Source organism: Zingiber officinale, chromosome 7A (assembly GCF_018446385.1).
Source record: "Zingiber officinale cultivar Zhangliang chromosome 7A, Zo_v1.1, whole genome shotgun sequence".
NCBI lineage: Eukaryota > Viridiplantae > Streptophyta > Magnoliopsida > Zingiberales > Zingiberaceae > Zingiber > Zingiber officinale.
Genome location: NC_055998.1, coordinates 59,487,962 through 59,512,936, shown reverse-complemented (window position 1 = coordinate 59,512,936; position 24,975 = coordinate 59,487,962). Strand labels below are relative to the sequence as shown.

Sequence of the window (24,975 nt, the reverse complement as noted above, 5' to 3'; positions counted from 1 at the left end):
GGAGAAGACCTAAACAAAGGTGTGCTAGCACCTTGATAGGTCACGACAAGAAGAGGAGAGTGAGAGAGCAAGAAGAACTCAAGGAAGAAGAAGGAATCAATATCCACTTGAATGAAAAATGAATTCCATTCAAAACCATAAGTGGCCAGCCACCTCTCCAAGGTGTAACTCCCATTCTCATTAAATGTAGCCATTAAAGAGAATGGAGTTGTAACTCCCATGAGGTGGCACACTTTGATGATGTGGCACATCATCATTGGTCCACATCTTGCCATCTCACTAATGATGTGGCGATTAGTCAAGTCAAACTTGACTCTTCCTCTTCCTCTCAAGTCAAGTCAAACTTGACCAAATCTCTTCCATGGTTGATCGAATCCAACCATTTGATTCAAGCCAACTTAATATAATGAATCTAATTCATTTAACTAAATTGATTCAATGAGTCATAATCTAAATTAGACTCATTGAACACATGAATCAACTTGAGTCCAACTCAAGTTAGCCCAATTAGGATTACTCTTAATCCAATTTGATTCATCAAATGAATCTAATCCTCTTGGTTCATCATATGAACCTAATCTCCATCTAATTGTCCTTAGTGTGTGACCCTATAGGTTCTTGTAACGTTGGCAATGCCCTAAACTCATTTAGGAGCATAAGTAATGAGCGGTATCTAGCAACACATCATTACTACCCAAGTTACAAGAATGTTGAGATCCAACATCACCTTGTGACTACTAATTGTGACTCCTCACAATATATGACAAGTGTCCTTCTATCCTAGACATCTAGATTGGTCAATGTGAGGCATAGACCGTGTCATCCTCTGACCAATCTAAATCTTGAACTCTAAGTAGACTCACTAAATCAAATGAGCTCAATATCCTATATTGACTCATTTGGGCATGGCCATGCACTTCGTGGTCTCACTCTATCAAGAATACCGATGTCTCTCTCGTCATATAGGAGGGATAGAGCCCATCTACATCACTCACATCCCTCTGCATAATTTGTTATATACCCAGTAATCGCCTTTATAGTCCACCCAGTTACGGGTGACGTTTGACGAAACCAAAGTACATAACTCCTTATGTAGGGAACCATGGTGACTTCAGGTCTAAGGATCAATAGTCATACTAACAGTCACATGAGAAAGTATATGATACTCATATAACGATCCATGATACTTTCTCATGGCGGGTCATTCAGTATACATTCTCCAATGCATACCCATGTGTCAACTTGATATCTCCATATCCATGACTTGTGAGATCAAGTCATCGAGTTGACCTACATGCTAGTCTTATTGCATTAACATTGTCCCTGAATGTTAATACTCAACTAGGAATGATTAAGAGTAGTGTTCCCTATATCATCTCACTATCGGTTCAACTAACCGATTGATATAGGTAAGAACCGTCTACTCAAGGACGTTATTATACTTAGTTTATTTGGCACCAGTACAAGTAAGTATAATAACCAAAAACCAAATACCTTTATTTATATAGAATATGATACAACAAGTCCAAAATACAATCATCAAATGATTGGCTCTAGGGCTCTAGCTAACAATAGAATCTAGTGTGTGGTTTGACCACATCCATGACTCGATTCTACAAAAGTTCTATAATTCAGTGGGAGCATCGTTTAATTAAAGGCCTAATTAAATGATTAGTGGAATATGATATTTATTTTCTACATTTTTCTGTTGTAGATTGTCATGTCGACAAACACGAACACCTTCTCTCTACGTTCTGTCCTTGATAAGGACAAGCTCAATGGAGCTAATTTCCTGGACTGGTACAAGAATCTGAGAATAGTTCTCACTCAAGAAAGAAAACTGTACATCCATGACGCATTATAAGATGGAGCAGCCTATTCCTGAGGCACCTCCTGCCACTGCCACGCGAGCTGACAGAGATGCTTATAAGAAGCATCAAGATGACGCATTAGATGTGTCATGTCTCATGCTCGCAACCATAAACTCTGAGCTTCAGAAGCAACACGAGTTGATGGGTGCTTATGATATGGTTGAACATCTTTGTCAACTATATCAAGGACAAGCAAGGCATGAGAGATTCGAGATCTCTAAGGCACTATTTCAGTGCAAGATGTAAGACGGAACTCCCGTAGGCCCATATGTATTCAACATGATTGGGTACATAGAGAACCTACAAAGGTTGGGATTCCCACTTGGCCAAGAACTGACCATTGACTTGATCTTGCAATCCTTGCCAGAAAGCTACAGTCAATTTGTCATGAATTACAACATGAACGAAATTGACAAGCCACTGCCTGAGCTTCTGAGTATGTTGAGAACTGCTGAGCTTAACCTTAAGAAGGTTAAGCCCAACTCCATTTTGATGGTGCAAAGACATAAAGGCAAGGGCAAGCCTAAAGGTAAGGGAAAGTCCCAAGCCAAGGGCAAAGGCAAGGCACTGAAACCTAAAGGAGGGGTTGCCAAGGATGCTGTTTGCTTCCACTGTAGTCAGATCGGGCACTGGAAGAGGAACTACAAAGTTTACCTGGAAGATCTTAAGAAGAAGAGAAGTGAGACTTCTACTTCAGGTATATATGTTATCGAAGTCAATCTATCTATTTCTTTATCATGGGTATTAGATACCGGATGTGTTTCTCACATTTGTACTAATGTGCAGGCATTGAGAAATAGTTAGGCATTGACGAAGGGCTTGGTGGACCTACGAATAGGCAATGGAGCACGAGTTGCTGTTGTTGCTGTAGGGACTTACTATCTATCTCTGCCCTCTGGGCTTATACTAGAATTAGATGAATGTTGTTATGTGTCTGCTCTTACTAAGAACATAATTTCAGTTTCTTGTTTGGACAAGAAAGGTTTTTCGTTTATTATAAAGAACAAATGTTGTTCCGTTTATTTAAACGATATGTTCTATTGTAGTGCACCTCTGATGAACGGACTCAATATTCTAGACTTAGAGAACCTCATCTATAACATAAGTACCAAAAGGTTCAAATCAAATGAAATGAACCAAACCTATCTCTGGCATTGTCGCTTAGGTCATATAAATGAGAAACGTTTATCCCAACTCCATAAAGATGGTTTGCTGGACTCATTTGATTTTGAATCATATGAGACATGCAAGTCATGCCTACTAGGCAAGATGACCAAGACTCCCTTTAGTGGACACAGCGAGAGAGCGACTGACTTGTTAGAACTTATACATAGTGATGTATGTGGCCCTTTCAATGTCACTGCCAGAGGTGGTTATAGGTACTTCATTACATTTACTGATGACTTCAGTAGATATAGTTATGTGTATTTGATGAGACATAAGTCAGAATCCTTTGAAAAGTTCAAAGCATTCAAGAATGAAGTACAAAATCAGCTTGGCAAGAGTATTAAGATACTTCGATCAGATCGAGATGGTGAATACCTTAGCCATGAGTTTCATGACTATCTAGCTGAGTGTGGGATTCTATCTTAACTCATTTCTCCTGGAACACCACAGTGAAATGGTGTATCCGAAAGGAGGAATCGTACCGTATTAGATATGGTACGGTCTATGATGAATCACACAGATCTTCTTATATCTCTTTGGGGTTATGCTCTAGACACAGCAGCCTTCATACTTAACCGTATTCCATCCAAGACTGTGATAAAGACACCATATAGGATATGGACTAGGAGAGATGCTCAGGTGTCTTTTATGAGGATTTGGGGTTGTGAGGCATATGTTCGACGTCAAGTCTCGGACAAACTGGGACCCAAATCCAATAAGTGTTATTTTATTGGATATCCCAAGGAAACGAAGGGATATTACTTCTACATTCCTAGTCAACACAAAGTAGTTGTGGCTAAGACTGGGGTTTTTCTAGAAAGAGACTTTATTTCTAGAAAAACTAGTGGGAGTACGTTCAATCTTGAAGAAGTTCAGGATATGGACCATAGCACTGAAGCCTTGATGGAAGTTGAACTAGAACCACAAAAGTGTTGTGGATGATAAGATTATTCCACAAGGAGTTGAGGAACAACAACCAGTTAAAGTAGACATACCTCTTCACAGGTCTGATAGGGTACGTCGTCAGCCTGAGAGATACTCATTTCTCTTGTCTGACCATGATGATGTTATGCTCATTGAGAATGAGCCTACCTCCTATCAGGAAGCTGTGATGAAACCAGATTCTGAGAAATGGCTAGAGGTCATGAGATCCGAGATGGATTTCATGTACACCAACCAAATATGGACTTTGGTTGATCCACCTGAAGGCGTCAAACCCATTGGGTGTAAGTGGGTCTTTAAGAAAAAGACTGACATGGATGGACTTAATTCTAAAGGTCGTTTGGTAGCTAAAGGTTTCAAGCAAATTCATGGTATTGACTATGATGAAACCTTTTCTCCAGTAGCAATGTTTAAGTCCATTCGGATCATGCTTACTATTGCAGCATACCACGATTATGAGATCTGGCAGATGGATGTCAAAACCGCGTTTCTGAATGGAAACTTGCTCGAGGATGTGTACATGACACAACCTGAGGATTTTGTAGATCCACAACATACTGACAAAGTATGCAAGCTGCATAAGTCCATTTATGGACTAAAGCAAGCTTCTCGGAGCTGGAATCTTCGATTCGATGATGCAATCAAACAGTTTGGTTTCATCAAGAATGAAGATGAACCCTGTGTCTACAAGAAGGTTGTAGGGAACACAGTTGTCTTCCTTGTATTGTATGTGGATGACATACTACTCATTGGGAATGACATCCCTTTACTGCAGTCTGTCAAGACTTGGCTGGAGAATTATTTCTCAATGAAGGACTTAGGTGAAGCAGCCTGCATTCTAGGCATAAAGATCTATAGAGATAGATCTAAGAGATTGCTTGGCCTAAGTCAGAGTATATACATTGACAAGGTATTACTACGGTTTGCCATACAGAATTCCAAGAAAGGATTTCTGCCGATGTCACATGGTGTGAGTCTTTCGAAGACTCAAAGTCCCTCTTCTAGAGAGGAGAGAGACCACATGGATATGATCTCTTATGCCTCCGCCATAGGATCTATCATGTACGTCATGCTATGTACTCGTCCTAATATCTTGTATGCTTTGAGCATGTCGAACAGATACCAGTCAGATCCAGGTGAAAGTCACTAGATAGCGATCAAGAATATTCTTAAGTACTTAAGAAGGACTAAAGAATATTTCTTGATATATGGAGGCGATGACGAGCTAGCTGTAAAGGGTTATAGTGATGCCAACTTCCAAACTGACCAGGATGATTCTAGATCGCAGTCTGGGTTCGTGTTTTGCTTGAATGGTAGTGCTGTGAGCTGGAAGAGTTCGAAGCAGGACACAGTTGTTTATTCTACAACAGAGGTCGAGTATATTGCTGTATCCAAAGCAGCAAAGGAGGCAATTTGGATCCGCAAGTTCATTACTGAGCTTGGGGTGGTTCCTATCATAGCTGATCCTATAGAGCTCTATTGTGACAACAATGGAGCAATTACGCAGGCTAAGGAACCTCGCTCACACCAGCGGACCAAACACATACTACTGCACTTCCATCTCATTCGAGAGATCATCGATAGAGGAGATGTGAAGATTTGCAGAGTACCCACAGAGGCTAACATCGTTGATCCCTTGACCAAGGCTTTAGCACAGAGAAAGCATGATGGTCACACTAAGTCATTGGGCCTTAGAGCCTATACTGATTGGCACTAGTGCTAGTGTGAGATTATTAGTTAGAGCCCTAGAGCCAATCATGTGATGATTGTTGTATGGACTTGTTGTATCATATTCCTATATATTAATAAAGGCATTTCTTTATGGTTATTATACTTACTTGTATTGGTGCCAAATAACTAAGTATAATAGCGTCATTGAGTAGAAGATTCTTATCTATATCAATCGATTGGTTGAATCGATAGTGAGATGATATAGAGAACACTACTGTTAATCATTCCTAGTCAAATATTAACATTCAGGGACAATGTTAATGCGACGAGACTAGCATGTAGGTCAACTCGATAACTTGATCTCACAAGTCATAGATATAGAGATATCAAGTTGGCACATGGGTATGCATTGGAGAATGTATACTGAATGACCCGCTATGAGAAAGTATCATGGATCGTTATATGAGTGTCACATACTTTCTCATGTGACTATTAGTATGACTATCAGTCCTTGGACCTGAAGTCACCATGGTTCCCTACATAAGGAGTTACATACTTTGGCTTCGTCAAACGTCACCCGTAACTGGGTGGACTATAAAGGCGATTACTGGGTATGTAACAAATTATGCGGAGGGATGTGAGTGATGTAGATGGGATCTATCCCTCCTATATGACGAGAGTGACATCATTATTCTTGATAGAGTGAGACCACTAAGTGCATGGTCATGCCCAAATGAGTCAATATGAGACATTGAGCTCATTTGATTAGAGTGAGTCTACTTGGAGTTCAAGATATAGATTGATTAGAGGATGACACGGTCTATGCCTCAATTTAATCAATCTAGATGTCAAGAATACAAGGACATTATCATATATTGTGAATGGTCACAATTAATAGTTACAAGGTGATGTTGGATCTCAACATTCTTGTAACTTGGGTAGTAATGATGTGTTGCTAGATACCGCTCATTACTTATGCTTGTAAATGGGTTTATGAGCATTGTCAACGTTACAAGAACCTATAGGGTCACACACAAAGGGCAATTAGATGGAGAATGGGTTCATATGATGAACCAAGAGGATTAGGTTCATATGATGAACCAAATTGGATTAAGAGTAATCTAAATTAGACTAATTGAGTTAGACTCAATTTGATTCATGTATTGAATGAGTCTAATTTAGATTATGACTTATTGAATCAATTTAATTTAACGAATAGAAATTCACTAAATTAAATTGACTTGAATCAAAGGTTGGATTTGATCAATCATGAGAGAATTTAAGTCAAGTTTGACTTGACTTGAGAGGGAAGATTAAGAGTCAAGTTTGACTTGACCTTGACTTGACCAAATGTCATGTCATTGTGACTTGGCATAGGGCCGGCCAATGATGATGTGCCACATCATCAAGGTTAGCTTATGTGTGTGTCACCTCATGAGGGAGACCAAGAGCCATGACTCTTGGTATCCCATGGAGGTTTATAATATGAAGTGACCGGCCACTTGATTGCAAGTGAATGCAATTGTGTGCTCATTCACTCCTTCTTCTTCCTCATCTCTTCCTCTCTACTCTCCCTCTTCCTCCATTGTCGTGAGCCACAAAGAGTGCTAGCACACTCTAGTGTCTTTTCTCCATCTCGTTGTTCGTGTAGATACATATAGAGGAGTGTTCACTTGACACTCTCGAGATCCGACAACTTTGGACGAGCGGGATAAGCGAAGGGCTTCGCATCAAAGATATAAAATCTCTACCATGTAGATCTAGAGTAGATCTAAGATAGAAATAAGTACATGAATTTATTTTAATCTTCGCACAGATCCGGTGACAAAATTTCGAGATTTTCGCAATGTAAAAAGTAGTTTTTGCGGCCCGAAAGTCTCAACAATGAGCTCAAGGACCAAGAGGCCTATTGAGTTGTTTTACCAAAAGATGAAACCTCTACAGAGAGCCCATACTTTTATGAGGCTTAAATGAGCTATAATAATATTCCCCGAGGAGGGCGTAAAGTCCAAAGGGTGACCTAGCAAGCTAGTGTGGGATTTTTTACCCTAGTTCAATGAGCAGAGAGTTGATCGGGAGAGAACAGGGAGTAAAGTCCCGTAAACTTTAGGCAAAACTGAGAGGAGGGCCCTTAGAGGATCTCTTATCAACTTTTGCTAATCTGGAGATGATTGGGAGTGGGCCATTTAAGTCCAATCGTCCTTGACCAATTGGGAGCTACGGGAGAGTAGAACCCTCTAAACGTCTGACAGAACTAAGAGTAGAATTAGCAAAATTGATCGACAGAAGACGGATTATTTGTAATTGATATATGCTTTTATTTTTGTAAAAGAATATTAATAACTATTTTTTGTTAAGAAGTTAAAGATTTAGATATAGATAATACTAATAAATATTTCAATCTATTGTAAAGATAAATATAGGATGTTTTGTCATTAGTAAAACCTTAAATTATTATTATTATTTTTTAATTCTCAAACACTAGAGAAAGTTTTTAAATCACTTTTAACATTTTAGCCAAAATGGGTGGTTTAAGATTGAAAAATAATGAATATTTTTATTTTTTTTCTAATTTAAAATCTAAATATTCTTTTTAACACTGGAAAAATTCAAAGTATACTACACCCTTAATGCATGTTTTTAATTCAAATTTTTAACTCAAAATCAAAACACCTTAATCATCCAATTGTGTATAATTCAATGGGTTACCAGTTAGTTAATCATTTTTTTTTTTACCAATTTACACTAACTAATTGCAAAAACATAACATGGGATGAACATTGCAAAAACATCCAATTAAATTTACTGAGAAAATAAAGGACAAAGTGTGAATTAACCTTTTTGACTCTATTATCAGTATGATCCCTGAATTTTGACAATCTGAATCTGAATCTGAATTTTGACAATCTAAAAATCTTAGCTCTGATTACAAATCAATACCAATCAAAGTATACACGTTGCCGCTCAAGCTCTTCAAATCCATTAGTGTGATAAATGTCACGTTGTTAAAGCACACCTTCAAAATGGGAATGCCACATTATTCCTCGAAATTACACAGATGACTGATCCAGATTTGCAATAATAGTTGTTCCATTTTAATTAAGAGCCTCGGCTGAGAAAGAGAGGATGTTATGAGAATCACAAGGATAGTTAAATGGATCGCAAAAATGCTGTGAGAAATAACAAAAACAGATTTTCACCATATTTGGACTGTGATAGCATTACTGAAACTTATAATGCTGACCATGGTTGACCTGTAAAGAAGAAACCTTCATCAAAAATAATTCAGCAAAGAAGAGATTGGGCAGTCATATACATGTATGATTCGCCGGTTGCAAAGATAATGATGCTCTCATTAAGAGCAGGGAAAAACATGCATCAATATTTTGGTGAATGAGGTTTAAATTTCATTCTTTGTCAACCTCCAACCGGATGGAGGGTAAATATATTTATTGGGATGGCATTTATACCGTCATTTATGTATGAACATCTTGTGCTTAAGCTAATGTCTATTTTTATAAAAAGGCTTATGCAATCACTTGCATTGATGACAATATTAGTACAAAGTACATAAAATGTTTCAGGAATAAAGAAGAGATTATATTATGATTGTGAATAGTGAAAATAGGAACTCACCATTTTTGAGACTTCTTCTAAGATCAGCAAGAGCAACAGCAATTCTTGCACCTATCAATGCATTATTCTTTACAAGTGCAATATCTGAAATTTTGTTAAGGAAAAACACCAGGAGAGGATAACTAAAATATTTATTTTCCTTTTACAAGTGCAGCAAGGGGAAAAGAAAGGAACACGTTTCATCCACCTAAAGTAAACAAGCCATTAGCCACAGAATTACTGTACTGATGGATGAAGTTGTATTCATTTTCGTGGTTTAAAGTGTCATAAAAGAAGGGAAGATGACAATGATTAAATTAAGACAAGAAAAAAATAATTTATAGAAGGATGCTAGCAAGTAGTGATGCACCCCCAGTTAACTCATTGACTCTAGAAAGCAGAAAAGGTGTGGCGGCATTTCCTGCCACATTCTTTACCCTGCAGTAGCAAAAGTAGAAAATATATTACAAAATCTAACATGACAATGTATATTTCAGTTAATGAATACCAGCTCCAAAGATAGATCTAGTAAAACCATGCAGTAGATTACCAAGAGCTTGATTGATAATTCACAAAGGAAAATTAGCATAGTATACAATGGTTAGAAAGCAAGTAAAAATGAAAAAGTGGCAACTAAATGGGCAAGTATGTATGATGTAATATAGACGTATGTCAGTTTCAATCCTGGTTACTTCATCTTCCACATATATGCTTTTAATGACACACTAAAAACATATGATAAAACATTGGAAAAGAATCGAGAAGCAAGATTAGGAGTAGCTTATGCACATTGGATGAAACCAATAAACGTGTCGGCCTCATGTTCTTTTTCACATTAATCCCACAATGAAATCATCCTCTGGATTTCCTTTTTTTTAAAAAAAAAATCATTGGAGTATATAATTGTTATATTCTCAACCAAAAATAATGATTTGTTTGGAAAAATTCATCTTGAATGGATATAAAAATGACTTCAATGTCCAGAAATTTTTTATAGGGGAATGGAGCACCAGAGCAATGGCACAACCATATTTAGAGGGAAACAGTTCCCAGCCAAACACATCCAATTTGCAAACAACACAAGTATGAGCAGAAGAAAATGATCTGAAAATAATTTTAAAACTTTGGGGAATTAACTGTTCATTAGAGATAGCAACCTTACTTTGCTTCTTCTAATGCTTTTTTAATTGCAGATTCGATGGCATTTCCTGCAGCAACATGTTCTTCTGGGGCAGGGACAGCAATTAGCATTCCACTTCCAAGTCCTAATTTCATGTTTGCATCTGAGTGCCTCAAAAGAAGAAGAATGAGAACTACACTACAAATTAAAGTCCAAAAAAAAAAAAAAAACCTAATTTGACTTACATATGAGCCTAGCACACTGTTCTGGAGTATCAAGACGGCAAGGTACCTGTATTAAGCAAATAAATATTAAAGTTGCAAGAAAATGGAGCATCTGTAATTTGCTTATTTGCAGCTAAAATTTTGGAATGTTAAAAATTCTTAACAATGATAGTGAACATGAAATGACTTCAAATGCACAGCTATAATTCTGACAATCCGTGTGTTAGTAAGGTGGAGATATTTCCCATATAATGTCCTGACAAACGACAATACCAGATGACAAGCATGACCGGTATGTACCAAGAGTGTATAAAACAAGATGTTGAAACTGGTGTAACTTGCTGAAGCTGTATTGAAAGACCTTTGCTTTCATCTAGTTTCCTGGTTGCTTTAACTTTGACAAGAATAAATCAAAGCTCTAGAACAAATTTATGCATAATGTTTAAGCTATTTAGGTTATCTTCCATGCCGGGGGTAGAGCTAAGATATTGGTTCAGTATAGGCAAATCACGGCTACTGCCAACGGGCACGTTGTGGAGGGCGCCTCCCTCGGTCCAGTTCCAATGACAGGCCCGGCAGTAGTGCTGCAGCTGAAGCTGTCCACTTCACAAGCCACGACATCGTTGCCTAGCAGGGCAGCGGTTGATCCAGTTCACAAATCACAATGAGACCACAAATCAAACATCTACAATCGAGATTTAGCAATTAAGTCCAACTGGAAAGCAAATTTCAAAAGAATAAAAAGGCCAGCATCGCCATTTTTTTTTTTCGCAGAACAAGGAATTTTTTTTTAGGGAATTAGCCTTTGTTTGAGCTTCCTTGCTTGTTGCAAAGGGCAGAGGAAGTAGGCGCGTAGCTTGTTGCAGAGTACAGACTGTTGAGGCTTTAATTAGGGCGGGGTAATAATTTTAATTTTTTTTGTTTGGGCTGTGTAATAATATTTTTTTTTGTCCAGCCCTCTGGGCCCACACTGGACCCGTGATGGCTCTTCCCCCATTCCATGCCACCTATTACTAGTTCAACTAAAATTGAAAAATAGCAAAAGCTTATTGGCAAGCCCCCGCTTATAGAAAATCAAAACACATGTAGCCTTGAACGCAAATGTAAACCTTTAGACAAGTTCTACTCAGAATTAATTACCAGATTATGCAAATGCTCTGTTGCTTGGATGGTTAGAGCATCCAGGATTGGCCTGGCCTATAAGTCAAGGGTATGATCTTTATTTTTTTTATAATGTATGTATATGAATATGATAATCTAATCTTTAGTATCAAGTAAATTGAACCAGAAAGTATTATCTAGTTAGATAGTTTCTTTTATACATTGTCTGAAATAGTTAGAATAACTTAGAATGCAAAAGCTATATTTTTTTGAGGATATAAGTATTGTTGTTCAGCAAACCCCATCTAGTGAGATAAGGTTCGGTTGTTGTTGTAGTATAAGTATTGTGGTTAGTTTTTTTTTAATTACATAATGCAATATCTATCCACTAAAAATCTAAATCTGTCAACTGCCATTATGAAGTATTGACTGCTACATGAAAGGATCGTTTACCATTTGGTAAAGATGACAAAAATTTATGGACGTTAACAAATAAATTTTGAAGAGAAACTAAGTGATACCTTACATCCACTACTTCCACTAAAAAATGCAGGAAAGTCATTAGACTGGTAGACAGCAACTGTCACTCCTTGAGTTTCCTGCATAAAAAATATTTTTATGGTCAAGAAAACATCATACTATACAGCCAGGCTTACCTAATGGTGGTGATGTTTTTTTTTTTTTGATAATCCATGTGGGCTTCATCCGACTAATCCTAGAAGTAGATAACTTTCCCTTTTTGTTCGTTTACCGAGTAAATCTAGAGCACAACTTATGCACACTCAGAGGTAGACATCCAAAATATTCATCCATAATGGGATTCGAACTCTAGACCTCTTATTTGCTCTGAGTACACACCCGTGGGCACATTTTTTTTCTTTTGATAATCTAGGTGTTCGGGCAATGTTGATTATTCTAAGGGTGTGTTTAAATTTCAGAAAGAGCTCAAGTTACAATTATTGCTTACTTATAGTTTGAAGTGTAGAAATAAAATAAGAACTGTGTACGGTGGGCAACTTGAAGTCAAATTACTGCAGAAAACATGATTGATTCTTATATTCTCATATGCCTCAGCCAACAGTAGATAGAATATAAGTAATTTTTTACATAGCAAAGCAGTAATGTATCAGGTTTGCATGTGTTGTATTGAAATTTTAAACATATCACATGTAGTGTTTCCCTTATAATGGACAAGGCTGCCATACCAGATATTCAAGGGTTCTGGGAATATCTAATATGGACTTTACTCCAGCTGAAATGACTGCCATCGGAGTTTTGCCAAGTTCAGTTAGATCAGATGATATATCCATTGCTGCATATCCAAAGATCAAATAAATCAGATAATATGGACTGCAACATATCAAAAGATCACAGAGAAACAAAAATTGTAATTAATTTTCAGAATTAATTGCTACTAATAAAGTATGGTTATACAACAAACAGCAAGAACATGAGTCTGTTCTACAATATCAGAACTGCACAAAGAAAAAAGTTCCAATACATGTTAGGGAAGTCTTACTTGTTTCCGCGTGTCTATGTACTCCTCCAACCCCCCCAGTAACAAAAACTGGTATGCCAACCTGGACATGTTGCATCAATTATGCTAATTACACAATTCTATGGTAGTTAAATATTACGAATGTGCAGTAACATATTACCTAGTTTGATGGGAGAACTCATGCATTAACTTCATATGCCTATAAGGCTAAAATACTAAAAACACAAGCTTGCATTAGTTCACCCATCAAAATTCTTCAGCACGACGAGTGCAACATTGTAAACTAAATTAAGATGTCATAATTCTCCATTAAGGTCTCACATCCATATTAATACACGACGAGCGCACAGCCCCGAACTCGCAACCCGATAACGTCGCCTCTCCTTCCAGCCGGCTTCGCACTCGTGTGTTCTCAGCTGTAAGTTCGTCACACCGCCGTCTTCCAGTAGCACACGCGTGGCATCGTGCATCTTCACGGTTCCTTGCCGACGCACACGGGGGATGTGTTCCTCTCCGACACCCGTCGGCATGGCTCCGAAGTCACCTTTCGAAGCGCAGAGTAGTGCGACACGTCTTCCACCCTTACGATCTAACAAGTTAGCCTCTTCATCCTTCTCTCAGATTGCGATCTGCACACAGATCGAACGGTCAACACCATGGATTAGGGTTCGTGAACAGAGCGAGCATAACATCCTTATGCTTCTCAAGCCCTAGTTTTGGTCAGCAGCAACATTAGGAGTTGTTTGTTGCATCAAACAACAACCAATCAACAACTTGGAGCAAAACTTTAGCTTCAGTTCATCTTCATTGCTTCGTGCCTGTTTGCTATGCCAACTAGTACCACACCTCTGAGCAGGCAGCGTCTGGTATAGCTCCATCCTTCGATATTTCTGTGTTCTCTCTGTTTGCTTTGCTTTACCAGCAATAGCTGCATCTTGGTCTTCTTTTTATCCAAAACAGAGAAGTTGGTCTTCCTTCAGCCTTAGCTCCTTCCTTTGGCTTTTATTTCACAAACTTGGGGATAAAATCTTATGGCCGAGAATAAACCCTATCTTATGACAGATGTAGTACCCGTGATGTCTAAAATCACAAACCATAAGCTAAATGGTTTGAACTATTTGGATTGGAGTAAGACTCTTCATCTTTATCTATGAAGTATTGATAAAGATGGTGATTTGACTAATGACCCTCCTAAAGATGATTTAAAATAAACATGGCTAAGAGAGGATGCTCGCTTGTTTCTTCAGATTCGAAATTGTATTGATAGTGAGGTAATTAGTTTGATCAATCACTGCGAATTTGTTAAAGAACTAATGGATTATCTGGAATTTTTGTACTCTGGAAAAGGAAATCTCTCCTGCATGTATGAGGTTTGCAAAGCCTTTTACCATGCAAAAAAACAAGATCAACCTTTGATCAATTATTTTATGACGTTCAAAAAGACATGAAGAGCTTAATATGCTATTGCCCTTTACCCCTGATGTGAAGGTTCAACAAATCTAACGAGAGACAATTATGAGCTTCCTTGCTAGTCTACCTCCAGACTTTGAGTCTGCTAAGTCACAAGTTATCTCTGGTTCTGAGATATCTTCTATCCAAGATGCATTTAGTCGCATTTTGCATACAAAAAGTACTACACCCACTTTGCTTAATGGTGCTCTAGTAAGTCACAATACTAATTATATGTCCGAAAGATCAACTAGTCACAATGGAAATAAAGGGGGAAGTTCCCAGGACTTTCAAACTCGAACGCTTAATTTTGGTGGTATTGTGTGTAATTACTGTCGTAAGCCAAGGCAAACAAAATTTGAATGTAGAAAGCTTCAATACAAAAATCAGCAAAAACACTTGGCCCATATTGCATCCATTAATGATGCCTCTGATAAATTGGTCCTTATATCTGTAGATGAATTTGTCAAATTCTCAAAATATCAAGAGTCATCCAAGTCATCATCTTCCTCGGTCACTACTATTGACGATTCAGGTAAACAAACCACGTCTTCTTTCTTCATCCTTCAAATGGGTCATTGATTCTGGTGCCACGGATTAGGGGTGTCAAAAATGAACCCGACCCAACGACCCAACCCGAGTCGACCCGAAAAAAATCAGGTTCGGGTTGAGCATTTTTGGGTTCAGGTCGGGTTCGGGTTGGAGGGTTGGAGAGTAAAAAATTTTCGGGTTGGGTCGGGTCGGGTTCGGGTTGACCCGGGTTGACTTAAATATAGGGTTTTGTGGATTTTTTTGAGGTTAAATCAAATTTTATTTTAAAAATTTAGATGTTTTTATGTATATTTGTATGATAATGATGGAGTATTGAGATAAAAGTGAAGAATTATAGGGAAAATAGCCCAAAAAAATCATTTTGAATCGGATTTTCGGGTTATATGGGTCGGGTTCGGGTTGATCGGGTTGGTCGGGTTCGGGTTCGGGTTTAGGTGTTTTGGGTTGAACTTGGGTTCGGGTCGGGTTCGGGTTGGGTTAAAAAAAAAAAAAAAAAAACTCAACCCGACCCAACCCGACCCGACCCACCCGAATTGACACCCCTACCACGGATCATATGACAGGTAATGCTAATCTCTTTTCTATTTTTCAGTTCAAAGCTAGCACTCATACTATTACTTTAGTTGATGAATCTCCATCTTGCATTCTTGAGTCTAGCAATATTAATCCTACTCCTTACTTCCTCTGTCTTCTGTCTTACATTTACCTAATTTATCATTTAATTTGCTCTCTGTCAGTCAACTAACTCGTAATCTTAACTGTTGCTATTTCAAGATCTTTTGACGAAGAAGATTATTGGTAAATGACATGAGTCTGGAGGCCTTTACATTCTTGACACACCACTCCCAAATTCTTTTGTTTGCTCAAGTGTCACTTCCCCGTTCAAGGATCATTGTAGGTTGGGATATCCATCTTTATCTTTGCTCAAAAAGCTTTGTCCACAATATAGCAAGGTGTCTTTATTAGATTATGAGTTGTGTCAGTTTGCAAAACATTACCGTCTTAGTTCAAGTCCTAGAGTAAATAAACATGCTACTGTTCCTTTTGAATTAGTTCATTCCGATATTTGGGATTCTTGTCCTATTTTATCTAATCCTGATTTTAGGTATTTTGTTACTTTTGTTGATGATTACTCCCGTGTGACCTGATTATATTTAATGAAAAATCATCCTGCGTTATTTTCTCTGTTTTGTGTCTTTTGTGCCGAAATTAAAATTTAGTTTTAATACATCCATCCGTACTTTACGAAGTGATAATGCTAAAGAATATATGTTTGGTTTATTCCAGTCGTATATGGGTCAGAATGACATGCTTCATGAAAAATCTTGTGTTGACACCCCATCCTAAAATGGTGTAGCTAAATGAAAAAATAGACATCTTAAAACTGCACGAGCCCTTCTATTTCAAATGAATGTTCCCAAATCTTTTTGGGTTGATACAGTTTCTACAACATGTTTTCTCATTAACCGCATGCCATCCACTGTCCTTCATGGTGAAATCCCGTACAAAATCCTTTTTCCCAATAAGTCATTATTTTCTATTAACCCCAGGATATTTGGTAGCACTTGTTTTGTTTGGGATGTTCGTCCACATGTCACTAAATTAGATCACAAGTATTTGAAATGTATTTTCCTTGGTTAATCTCGTCTTCAGAAAGGTTACAGGTGTCCCAGTATTAACAAATATTTTACCTCAATTGATGTTACCTTCATGGAAGACAAACCCAATTTCCCATCCTCACCTATCCCAACTCATCAAAAGGAGGATGATGATTTGTTGATGTATTCTATCACACCCTTCACACTTGTTTCAGAACCAGCTCCTATCAAACCTCCTATTATTCAAATCTACTCTAAGCGTCACTATTTAGATTCATATCCTACACCTACTACTTCGTCATCAAATCCAGCCCCGAACGATGATCTTCCTATTGCGCAAAGGTAAACAACAATGTACTTATCCTACTTCTTTTGTATCTTATAATGGCTTGTCGTCTTCCTCTTGTTCTTTTATTGCTTCACTTGATTCTATCTCTATTCCTAAGACTGTGCGTGAGGCTACATCTCATCCTGATTGGAAAGATACAATGATAGATGAGATGAATGCTTTAGATGACAATGACATTTGGGACTTAGTCGATTTACCTTCAGGGAAACAGATTATTGGATGCAAATGGGTATTTGTAGTTAAAGTCAATCCGGATGGGTCGATTGCCAAATAAAAAGCTCATCTTGTTACTAAAGGCTATGCTCAGACCTATGGGCTGGATTGTTCTGACATTGTTGCAAAGTTGACAGCTATTCGATTATTTATTTCAATGGCCACCACTCATCATTGGCCTTTACATCAACTTGATATCAAGAATGTTTTTCTTCATGAGGTGTATATGGAGCAAGCTCCTGGTTTTGTTGCTCAAGGGGAGTCAGGCAAGTTTGTCGTCTTCAAAAAAAACTTTGTATGGGTTAAAACAGAGCCCTCGTGCTTAGTTTGGAAAGTTTAGTTAGATTATTGAAAAATTTAGTATGACAAAAAGCAAATCAGATCATTCTGTGTTCTATAAGCAGTCAGGAGCTAGTATCATTCTATTAGTTGTATATGTAGATGATTTGTTATCACCGGAAATGATACTACAAGGATCTCATCTCTTAAATCTTTCATTCATACTTAGTTCCATACGAAAGATCTAGGACTGCTTAAGTATTTCTTGGGTGTTGAAGTTATGAGGAGTAAAAAAGATATATTTCTATCTCAAAGAAAATATATCTTTGACTTATTAACTGAGACAGGAAAATTGGGGGCAAAGCATTGTAGTGCTCCAATGACGCAGAACATGTATCTAGGGGTGTAAACTAATCAAATCGAGCCGAATATGCAGAAAAATTTAAGGTTCGAATTCGGCTCGAAATAGGTATATTCGAGTTTAAGCTCGATTTGAAACTCGAAAAATTCAAAATTTTTTGTTCGAGTTCGGTTCGAATTAAGGCTCGAGTTCGAGTTCAACTCGAAAGATTCGAACATGTTTGCGAACTATATGAATTATTACTCAAAAATAGGTACTCAAAAGGCTCAAAATTTATTTTTTTAATATATATTTAACTTATATTGATAAAATATTAAGACACGCAAGCGGCTCACGAACTATCGAATAATATAATTTTGACTCGAGTTCGGCTCGAAAAAAAAATTCGAACATGTTCAAGTTAAGCTCGAATTCGATAAATTCAAATACAAATCAAATAGTTTTCGAGCCAGCTCGAAAAGCTCGCGAGCTAGCTCAATTCATTTACACCCCTACATGTATCTCACAAAAGATAGGGAACTATTTAAATATCCTGAGAGATATCGAAGGTTAGTTGGAAAGTTAAATTACCTTACTGTAACTCGTCTAGATATTTCATATTCAGTCAGCATTGACTTATGTCATCTCCAACCGTTCATCATTGGGCAACATTAGAACAAATTTTGTGTTACTTGAAAGGAACACCCGAAAAGGGTATCGTATATAAAAATCATGGGCACACATATTAAATGTTTTTCAGATGCAAATTGGGCAGGTTCTAAAATGGATAGAAGATTTACTTCAGGTTATTGTATCTTTGTGGGAGGAAATTTAGTGTCATGGAAGAATAAATGTTGTGTCACGATCTAGTGCAGAGTCAAAATATAAGGCTATGACACAGTCTGTGCGAAATAATATGTATATATCAACTCTTGACTGAAGTAGAACTTAAAATTTCAGTACCAGTTAAACTGCGGCATAATAATCAAACTGCTCTTCATATTGCATCGAATCCTATGTTTTATGAAAGAATTAAGCACATTGAAATTGATTGTCATTTTATTCGTGAGAAAATTCAACAAAACATAATTTTTACCGGATATGTGAAAACTAGAGAACAACTCAGAGACATCTTCACAAAAGCTTTAAATGGGGTTCGGGTTATCTTTGTAACAAGTTGGGTATGATTAATATCTATGCTCCAACTTGAGGGGAGTATAATCTATATATATTAGTTACCATATTTGTATATATTAGTTTATATATATATATATATTCATTAGGCTAATTTGTAAATTAGCCTAATTATAGTTTCCTAATATGGTTCCTAGTTTGTATATAAATATGTCTTACTCTTTAATAAGAAATATAATTCTTTTATCTCTAATTAAAATACCAAAGTGTTAATATGCAGCCAAAAAAAAAAAAAAAAAAAAAAACTAGTTGGATGACATTTGAGGCCAAATGACGACACCATGGTCCTAGGCAAAACCTCTTCTTGTTGAATTTACTCACTAAACCCAAAACTAGATTTGTTCTAGTTAAAAAAATATTACCAAAATGATGAACTAAACCAACAACTTGTATTTGTACCCCATTTAATCCCATCTTATATGTTGTGTGACCTTCTCTGATCATGGGTTCGAGTTGCAAAAAGAACCTCTTGCAATATAACATAAGGTTGTGTACAACAAGCCCAATGTGGTTTGACTCTTCCCTAGAATCACGTATTAGCAGGAACATCATGCACTGGTCTACCCTTTTTTTAATCCCATATTATATCAGCTCATTACTACCATTAAGGTTTAGGCACTTTATCCATGTGGCTTAGGTATATTATCCCATCAAGTCTAAAACAATAACTTGTCCCAATTTATATTGGCTCAAAAGGTCTAAGTGAATTTACTAGCCAAAGGATTAGGCACTTTGGTCATATGACCTAGATATATCAAGTTGCTCAATTCCATCGCATATAGTTTTTGTAAGTTTGGAAGATATTTGTAAGTTTGGAAGATACGGAGTACTTTGTGGGATCATGTGTGGCTACAGGTAGAGGTGAATAGATTCTTGTACAAACCATGCTTGTGTCTACAAAGGACTAGTACACAGCGAATAAACACAAAAGACATCAAAAACACAAGCACATAATACAAACAAACTGATTTTACATGGTTATCTCGGCTCCTAATCCACAGTATATGATTAGTCTGTGGATCACTTCCAAAATCCCTCTATTTTCACTTCACAAATCCCTTTCGCAAGTGGAGAAACCTCTTACAATTATCTGCTCTTACAACAATACAACAAGAGGATACAAAATAAGAGAAAACAAATAAAAGATTACAACAATGACACTTTCTCTTTGATTTGCTTTCTTTCTCTTTATAATTGCTCTAGGATGGCTAAAAATGCAACCACACTCTCGCATGAATTAGTGCCAAAAAACCTCCCTCTTAAAGCCCCTTTTATAGAGCCTATGTTGGTTCTGGAATCCGCAGATCAGTCAACTAATCCATTGTAGCATCTAAAGATTGACCGTTGTGTGCAATCTTACCCAATCAATGGTTCCTTCCTAGTTATCATCTGTTGCAGTAGTTAACTAATCTCCTATATCTGTTGACTTGTCATGCATTGACCAAGTCCCAAACAAAAATATTTTGTTCATTGGCACATTAGCTTGAGTTGACTGCCTAGCCAACCATTAGTCAACTAAATTCCTATACTATCATCTAATGATGAATCATCATGCTGCCAAGAAACCATATCTTCAGAACTTCTTTGTCTACCTAATACAAATCAACCTCGACTTACCAAGACTATCAATAATTATAGAGCATTTATCTGGGATGTCATCCATAACATAATCCGATATACCTCAACCTACTAAGACTTTCGCTTGCCTAAACTAAGGTCAACCTTGACTCGCCAAGACTTCCCTCAATTGCTGAGAAACCACTCCTCTAGGACTTCATCCTTGTCAAGCATCCAATCGGACCTCGAGCTACCTGGACTCTCGTCACTACCAAACATTCAATCAATAGGGTTCTCTACAATTGGCTGATGCATGGTATAAATATGCTGCTAGACCTCAACCATCCAACCGGCAAGAAAGAATTACTAACTTAGCGCTTGCGCTTGCATGCAAATGAGGTTGCAAGAAAGGTTTTGCATGTGTGAACCTATGAGAGATTGGAAAACTATCCAACAATTAGCCAAATAATAAAAAAGGTTGCATATGGAGGATCTCAAGAGGGACAAGGAGATTCATAACTGATAACCAACTTAAAACCTTGACTCATTGAGTAGGATTTAAACCTAAAATTCTCAAAAGAAACCCAATAATTATGAGGGTGGGACATATTTAAAAGTTGAAATATTTCGAAACATGAGAACGCTTAGAAATGTCAAAGTCAAACTCATTTTATCTTGAGGAATCATAATTACATTCCTTTCTCTTCCACTCCCAACAAGAGTATGTGAGGAAGCAGTTGATAGAGGAATAAAGCCATCACTACAAAATACCTTTGAAGCAAAAAACATTGTTGCAGACACTGTTGTCGCGCCATTACCACCAGATGCAACCTGTTAAGTTATGCGTTAGAACACTAAAGAAAAAGTACAATATTCAACATGAAATGATTGTAAACTGAAAACCTAAGTATAAATTGATTAACCCTAGTGTCGCATGTTAGAGCATATAAGAACTAATGTCCCAAGAAATTTTTCATAATAAAAATCTACAATATTATAAAGGTATTGCCAATAGACAAGTTTGCTCAAAAATTTTAAATCATTGGTAAGTTAGTAATATTTAGTATAGATAATAGTGGCAAAATGGTTGGGCACCGACGGCGACAAAACAGATATCACAATCCCCGGGATAATGAATAATTGTAGACAAGCTTGCCCACCGATTTTGAAGTCGTGTATAAGCTAGTAATGGTGGCAAAATGGTTGGACACCAACAAAGCAGATATCACAATCCCTTGGGAAAGTGAAAGGAAAAAAAAAGCATACATCAAGAAAGCCAACATCTTTCATGGCAGACAAATGTAGGAACATAAACAGTGTGATTAAGAATAAACCACCCCGGCTCATGGCAACAAGCCAAAATCGCCATGGAACCTACAACACCAACATCCTCACGATAGAAAATCTAGTCAAGCAACACAAATCTACCTTTCAACATATAACTTGACCTTGATAATCAGATAATAAGTGTCAAGTATCATGAGAAATATTCATCTCGCCAAATTGCTTACTTTCCCAAGAGTAGTTTATGTTACACTTGTATTGAGAACAAGAGCACTCACAACGTGAGAGATATCTCTGCGAGCTGTTTTCTGAGCTTTGCTTCCAAGCTTTGCCAGCCTTTCTAGTTGTTCATTATTCAGACCTAAAAATTAGCAATAAAGTTGTGTTTTTTATGATAGAATCAGGTCAAATGGACACAAATAAAAGGGAAAGAACAGATGAGGTACTTCATCTCAGTCAACCAAAACAATAAATAATCAGGTAAGGTAGCAAACATGAACAAGTTATATATTTTTTCAACAATAAGCTGCAACTGTTTAACAATACCAAGATCAAATCAATCTATAGATGCTCTTAGGTTTGTGCCGCAGGATCCTGTAAATACAAATCAAATTTCACAAGTTGGATTGATGAAAGAATTTATGCAGCTGAGAGTTTAGGTTGGCCCTAATAAATTGAACCAAAGTGGTGACAGTTTGTTTAAATTCGAGTACAACAAACTGAAGATGCTTTAGAATAGCAAAAATAGCAAGTTGTGTTGTGAATCCTGATTCAAACACAACTTATAAGGTAAAAATGTGCATCTAATTGAATCATTTACATATTTGCAAGTTTTATATTTAAATCCAATGTACATATCAAACTACCACATTTTTAGACAATGGAGACCTTCATGTTGTAGACGGAACATGGCTAAACATTTGGCTATTGGGTCTTTTACATATTTGCAAGTTTTAAATTTCAATCCATTGTACCAATGAACTACAATTTCTGGAAAAATGGACAAATCTGCTTACCACAAGTTAGAGCAGACAATAGCACACAGCTAAAGTTAGGTAGGATCAGAAGCACCTAAAGAGCTTCGCATAGCTTTCAGATTACAGTTGTGTCCATTATCCAATGCCTTACTTACCAGTACTCTCAATATTATGTTTCTCCAACAATACCACAGCATATGGTCAAATTGGGACTATCAATAAAGCACAACCTGGAATTTAGTTGGCTAACTGATGTGGCATGAGCAAAATCCATGTGCCTTAGTGGGCCATCTCAAGGATTTGTGTGCTTCAATTGGCAATCTTAGGAGGAAATAAGAAAATCTCCAAATACAAAATTCTATTATTTCTTACTTGATAAGAACAATGAGATGGAACCTTTATAAGCCTTACAAATAACCTGATCTCATAAGGACAAAATAGACTATGTTTGCTTAAAAAGTAAAAGTAGAAATAATAAAATTATTCTCAAGTATAAACCATAGTTATCAAAAGCGAGCGCTTGCTCGCTTAAGCACAAAGTGATGCGAGACGCAATCCCTGCGCTTCAGAGACCTCAGAAGTACATGAGGTCTCTGAAGCGAGCGCTTCATTGCGCTTCGCTTTAAAGTGAGTACACTTCAGAGAAGTCAACTTTCTCTTCTTTTTTTTTTAGTTTGGCAAAGTGAAAGTCACACTTTTAAAGTGTGATTTTCACTCTGCCCCTATTTTAAATTTAAAAAAAAAGTTGAAAAGCTTAAAGTCCTAAACCCTCACTAAATCAATCGATCTTCTCTCGCCTCTGGCCCTCTACCTCTCGTCCGCCTCTGGGCGCCTCCCGTCTACCTTATCGTCACCGCCCATTAGCCTGAGAGTTGTATCTTCCATCGTTTTTCACTCCTATTTGCTTCCATAATATTGGTAAAAAAATTATTTTCTATTAATTTTTTTTACTGTTTTGTATTTTTATTTATTAGTTGATTATTATTGATTTCAATTGCGATTATTATTGATTTAAGATGTCTTAATCCATGTTAATTTATTTTCTGTTAATTTGTTTTACTGTTTTGTATTTTTATTTATTAATTGATTATTATTGATTTCAATGGTGATTATTATTGATTTAAGGTGTCTTAATCCATGTTAATTTATTTTCTATTAATTTTTTTACTGTTTTATATTTTTTATTTATTGATTGATTATTATTGATTTTAATTGAGATTATTATTGATTTAAGGTGTCTTAATCCATGTTAATTTATTTTCTGTTAATTTTTTTTATTGTTTTATATTTTTTATTTATTGATTGATTATTATTGATTTTAATTGTCTTAATCATGTTAAATATAACAATTCTATTAACTCGGAAAAATATTGCTGGAAATTATGCAACATGTTCAAATTCTAAAAATCTAAATATTGTCAATTGTATTTTTTTAGGGGTACAATAACAAATGGCGGAATTTATCGATACAAGCTGCATTTAGTAGGGACAATAGAAATGTGAAAGCTTGTCTGTCCCGAGCATGTTGTTCATGCAAAAAAAGAGTAATTTGAAGAATATTCCTCGTTCTGATAATATTGTTGATTTGGAAGATTTAGAAGAATATGAAGATGATCTTCAAACAAAAGTAAAAGGGAAATGACTAATATCCGGTCCAAGAATCCATCATACGGTCCAAGATAAAAAATGTAAATAAACTAGACCTATTAATCTTTATTTTATGAAAGATATAGATAAAATTGTCAAATAAAGACATGCAAAAAATAAAGGACAATTTGATGAAAATAAAAAAAGTTAAGAGATATTACGGTTGAGAAATTTGCTATATGAATGTATGATGTCAGAATTCCTTTCAATGTTGTTAAATATGATTCTTTTGAACCTTATATTGAAGCTATTGGGCAATTGGATCGGAGATGAAACCTCGAAGTGAGGATTAAGTACTGGAATGAGTTGGCAAATATAAACTCGTTT

The 24,975-nt window shown here is 36.6% G+C and overlaps 1 protein-coding gene across 5 annotated transcripts in view; it reads right to left on the bottom strand.

Moving 5' to 3' along the window:
- Positions 1-8,431: 8,431 nt before the first annotated feature.
- Positions 8,432-24,975, bottom strand: part of LOC122001434 (pseudouridine-5'-phosphate glycosidase-like) — a 48,641-nt gene continuing 32,097 nt past the window's right edge. For 3 of the 5 annotated variants that reach the window (XM_042556172.1, XM_042556171.1, XM_042556169.1), the window contains exons 4-14: positions 22,303-22,385; positions 21,512-21,571; positions 13,231-13,291; positions 12,917-13,023; positions 12,233-12,310; positions 10,632-10,677; positions 10,429-10,549; positions 9,619-9,704; positions 9,288-9,371; positions 8,852-8,905; positions 8,432-8,763 (exon numbers count right to left, since the gene is read on the bottom strand). In XM_042556172.1, the coding sequence (XP_042412106.1) occupies positions 8,883-8,905; positions 9,288-9,371; positions 9,619-9,704; positions 10,429-10,549; positions 10,632-10,677; positions 12,233-12,310; positions 12,917-13,023; positions 13,231-13,291; positions 21,512-21,571; positions 22,303-22,385 (749 nt within the window). In that variant the 3' untranslated portion in view covers positions 8,432-8,763; positions 8,852-8,882. Of the gene's footprint in view, positions 8,764-8,851; positions 8,906-9,287; positions 9,372-9,618; positions 9,705-10,423; positions 10,550-10,631; positions 10,678-12,232; positions 12,311-12,916; positions 13,024-13,230; positions 13,292-21,511; positions 21,572-22,302; positions 22,386-24,975 lie in introns of those variants that run through there. The other 2 variants (XM_042556170.1, XR_006117364.1) reach the window with 2 other exon arrangements.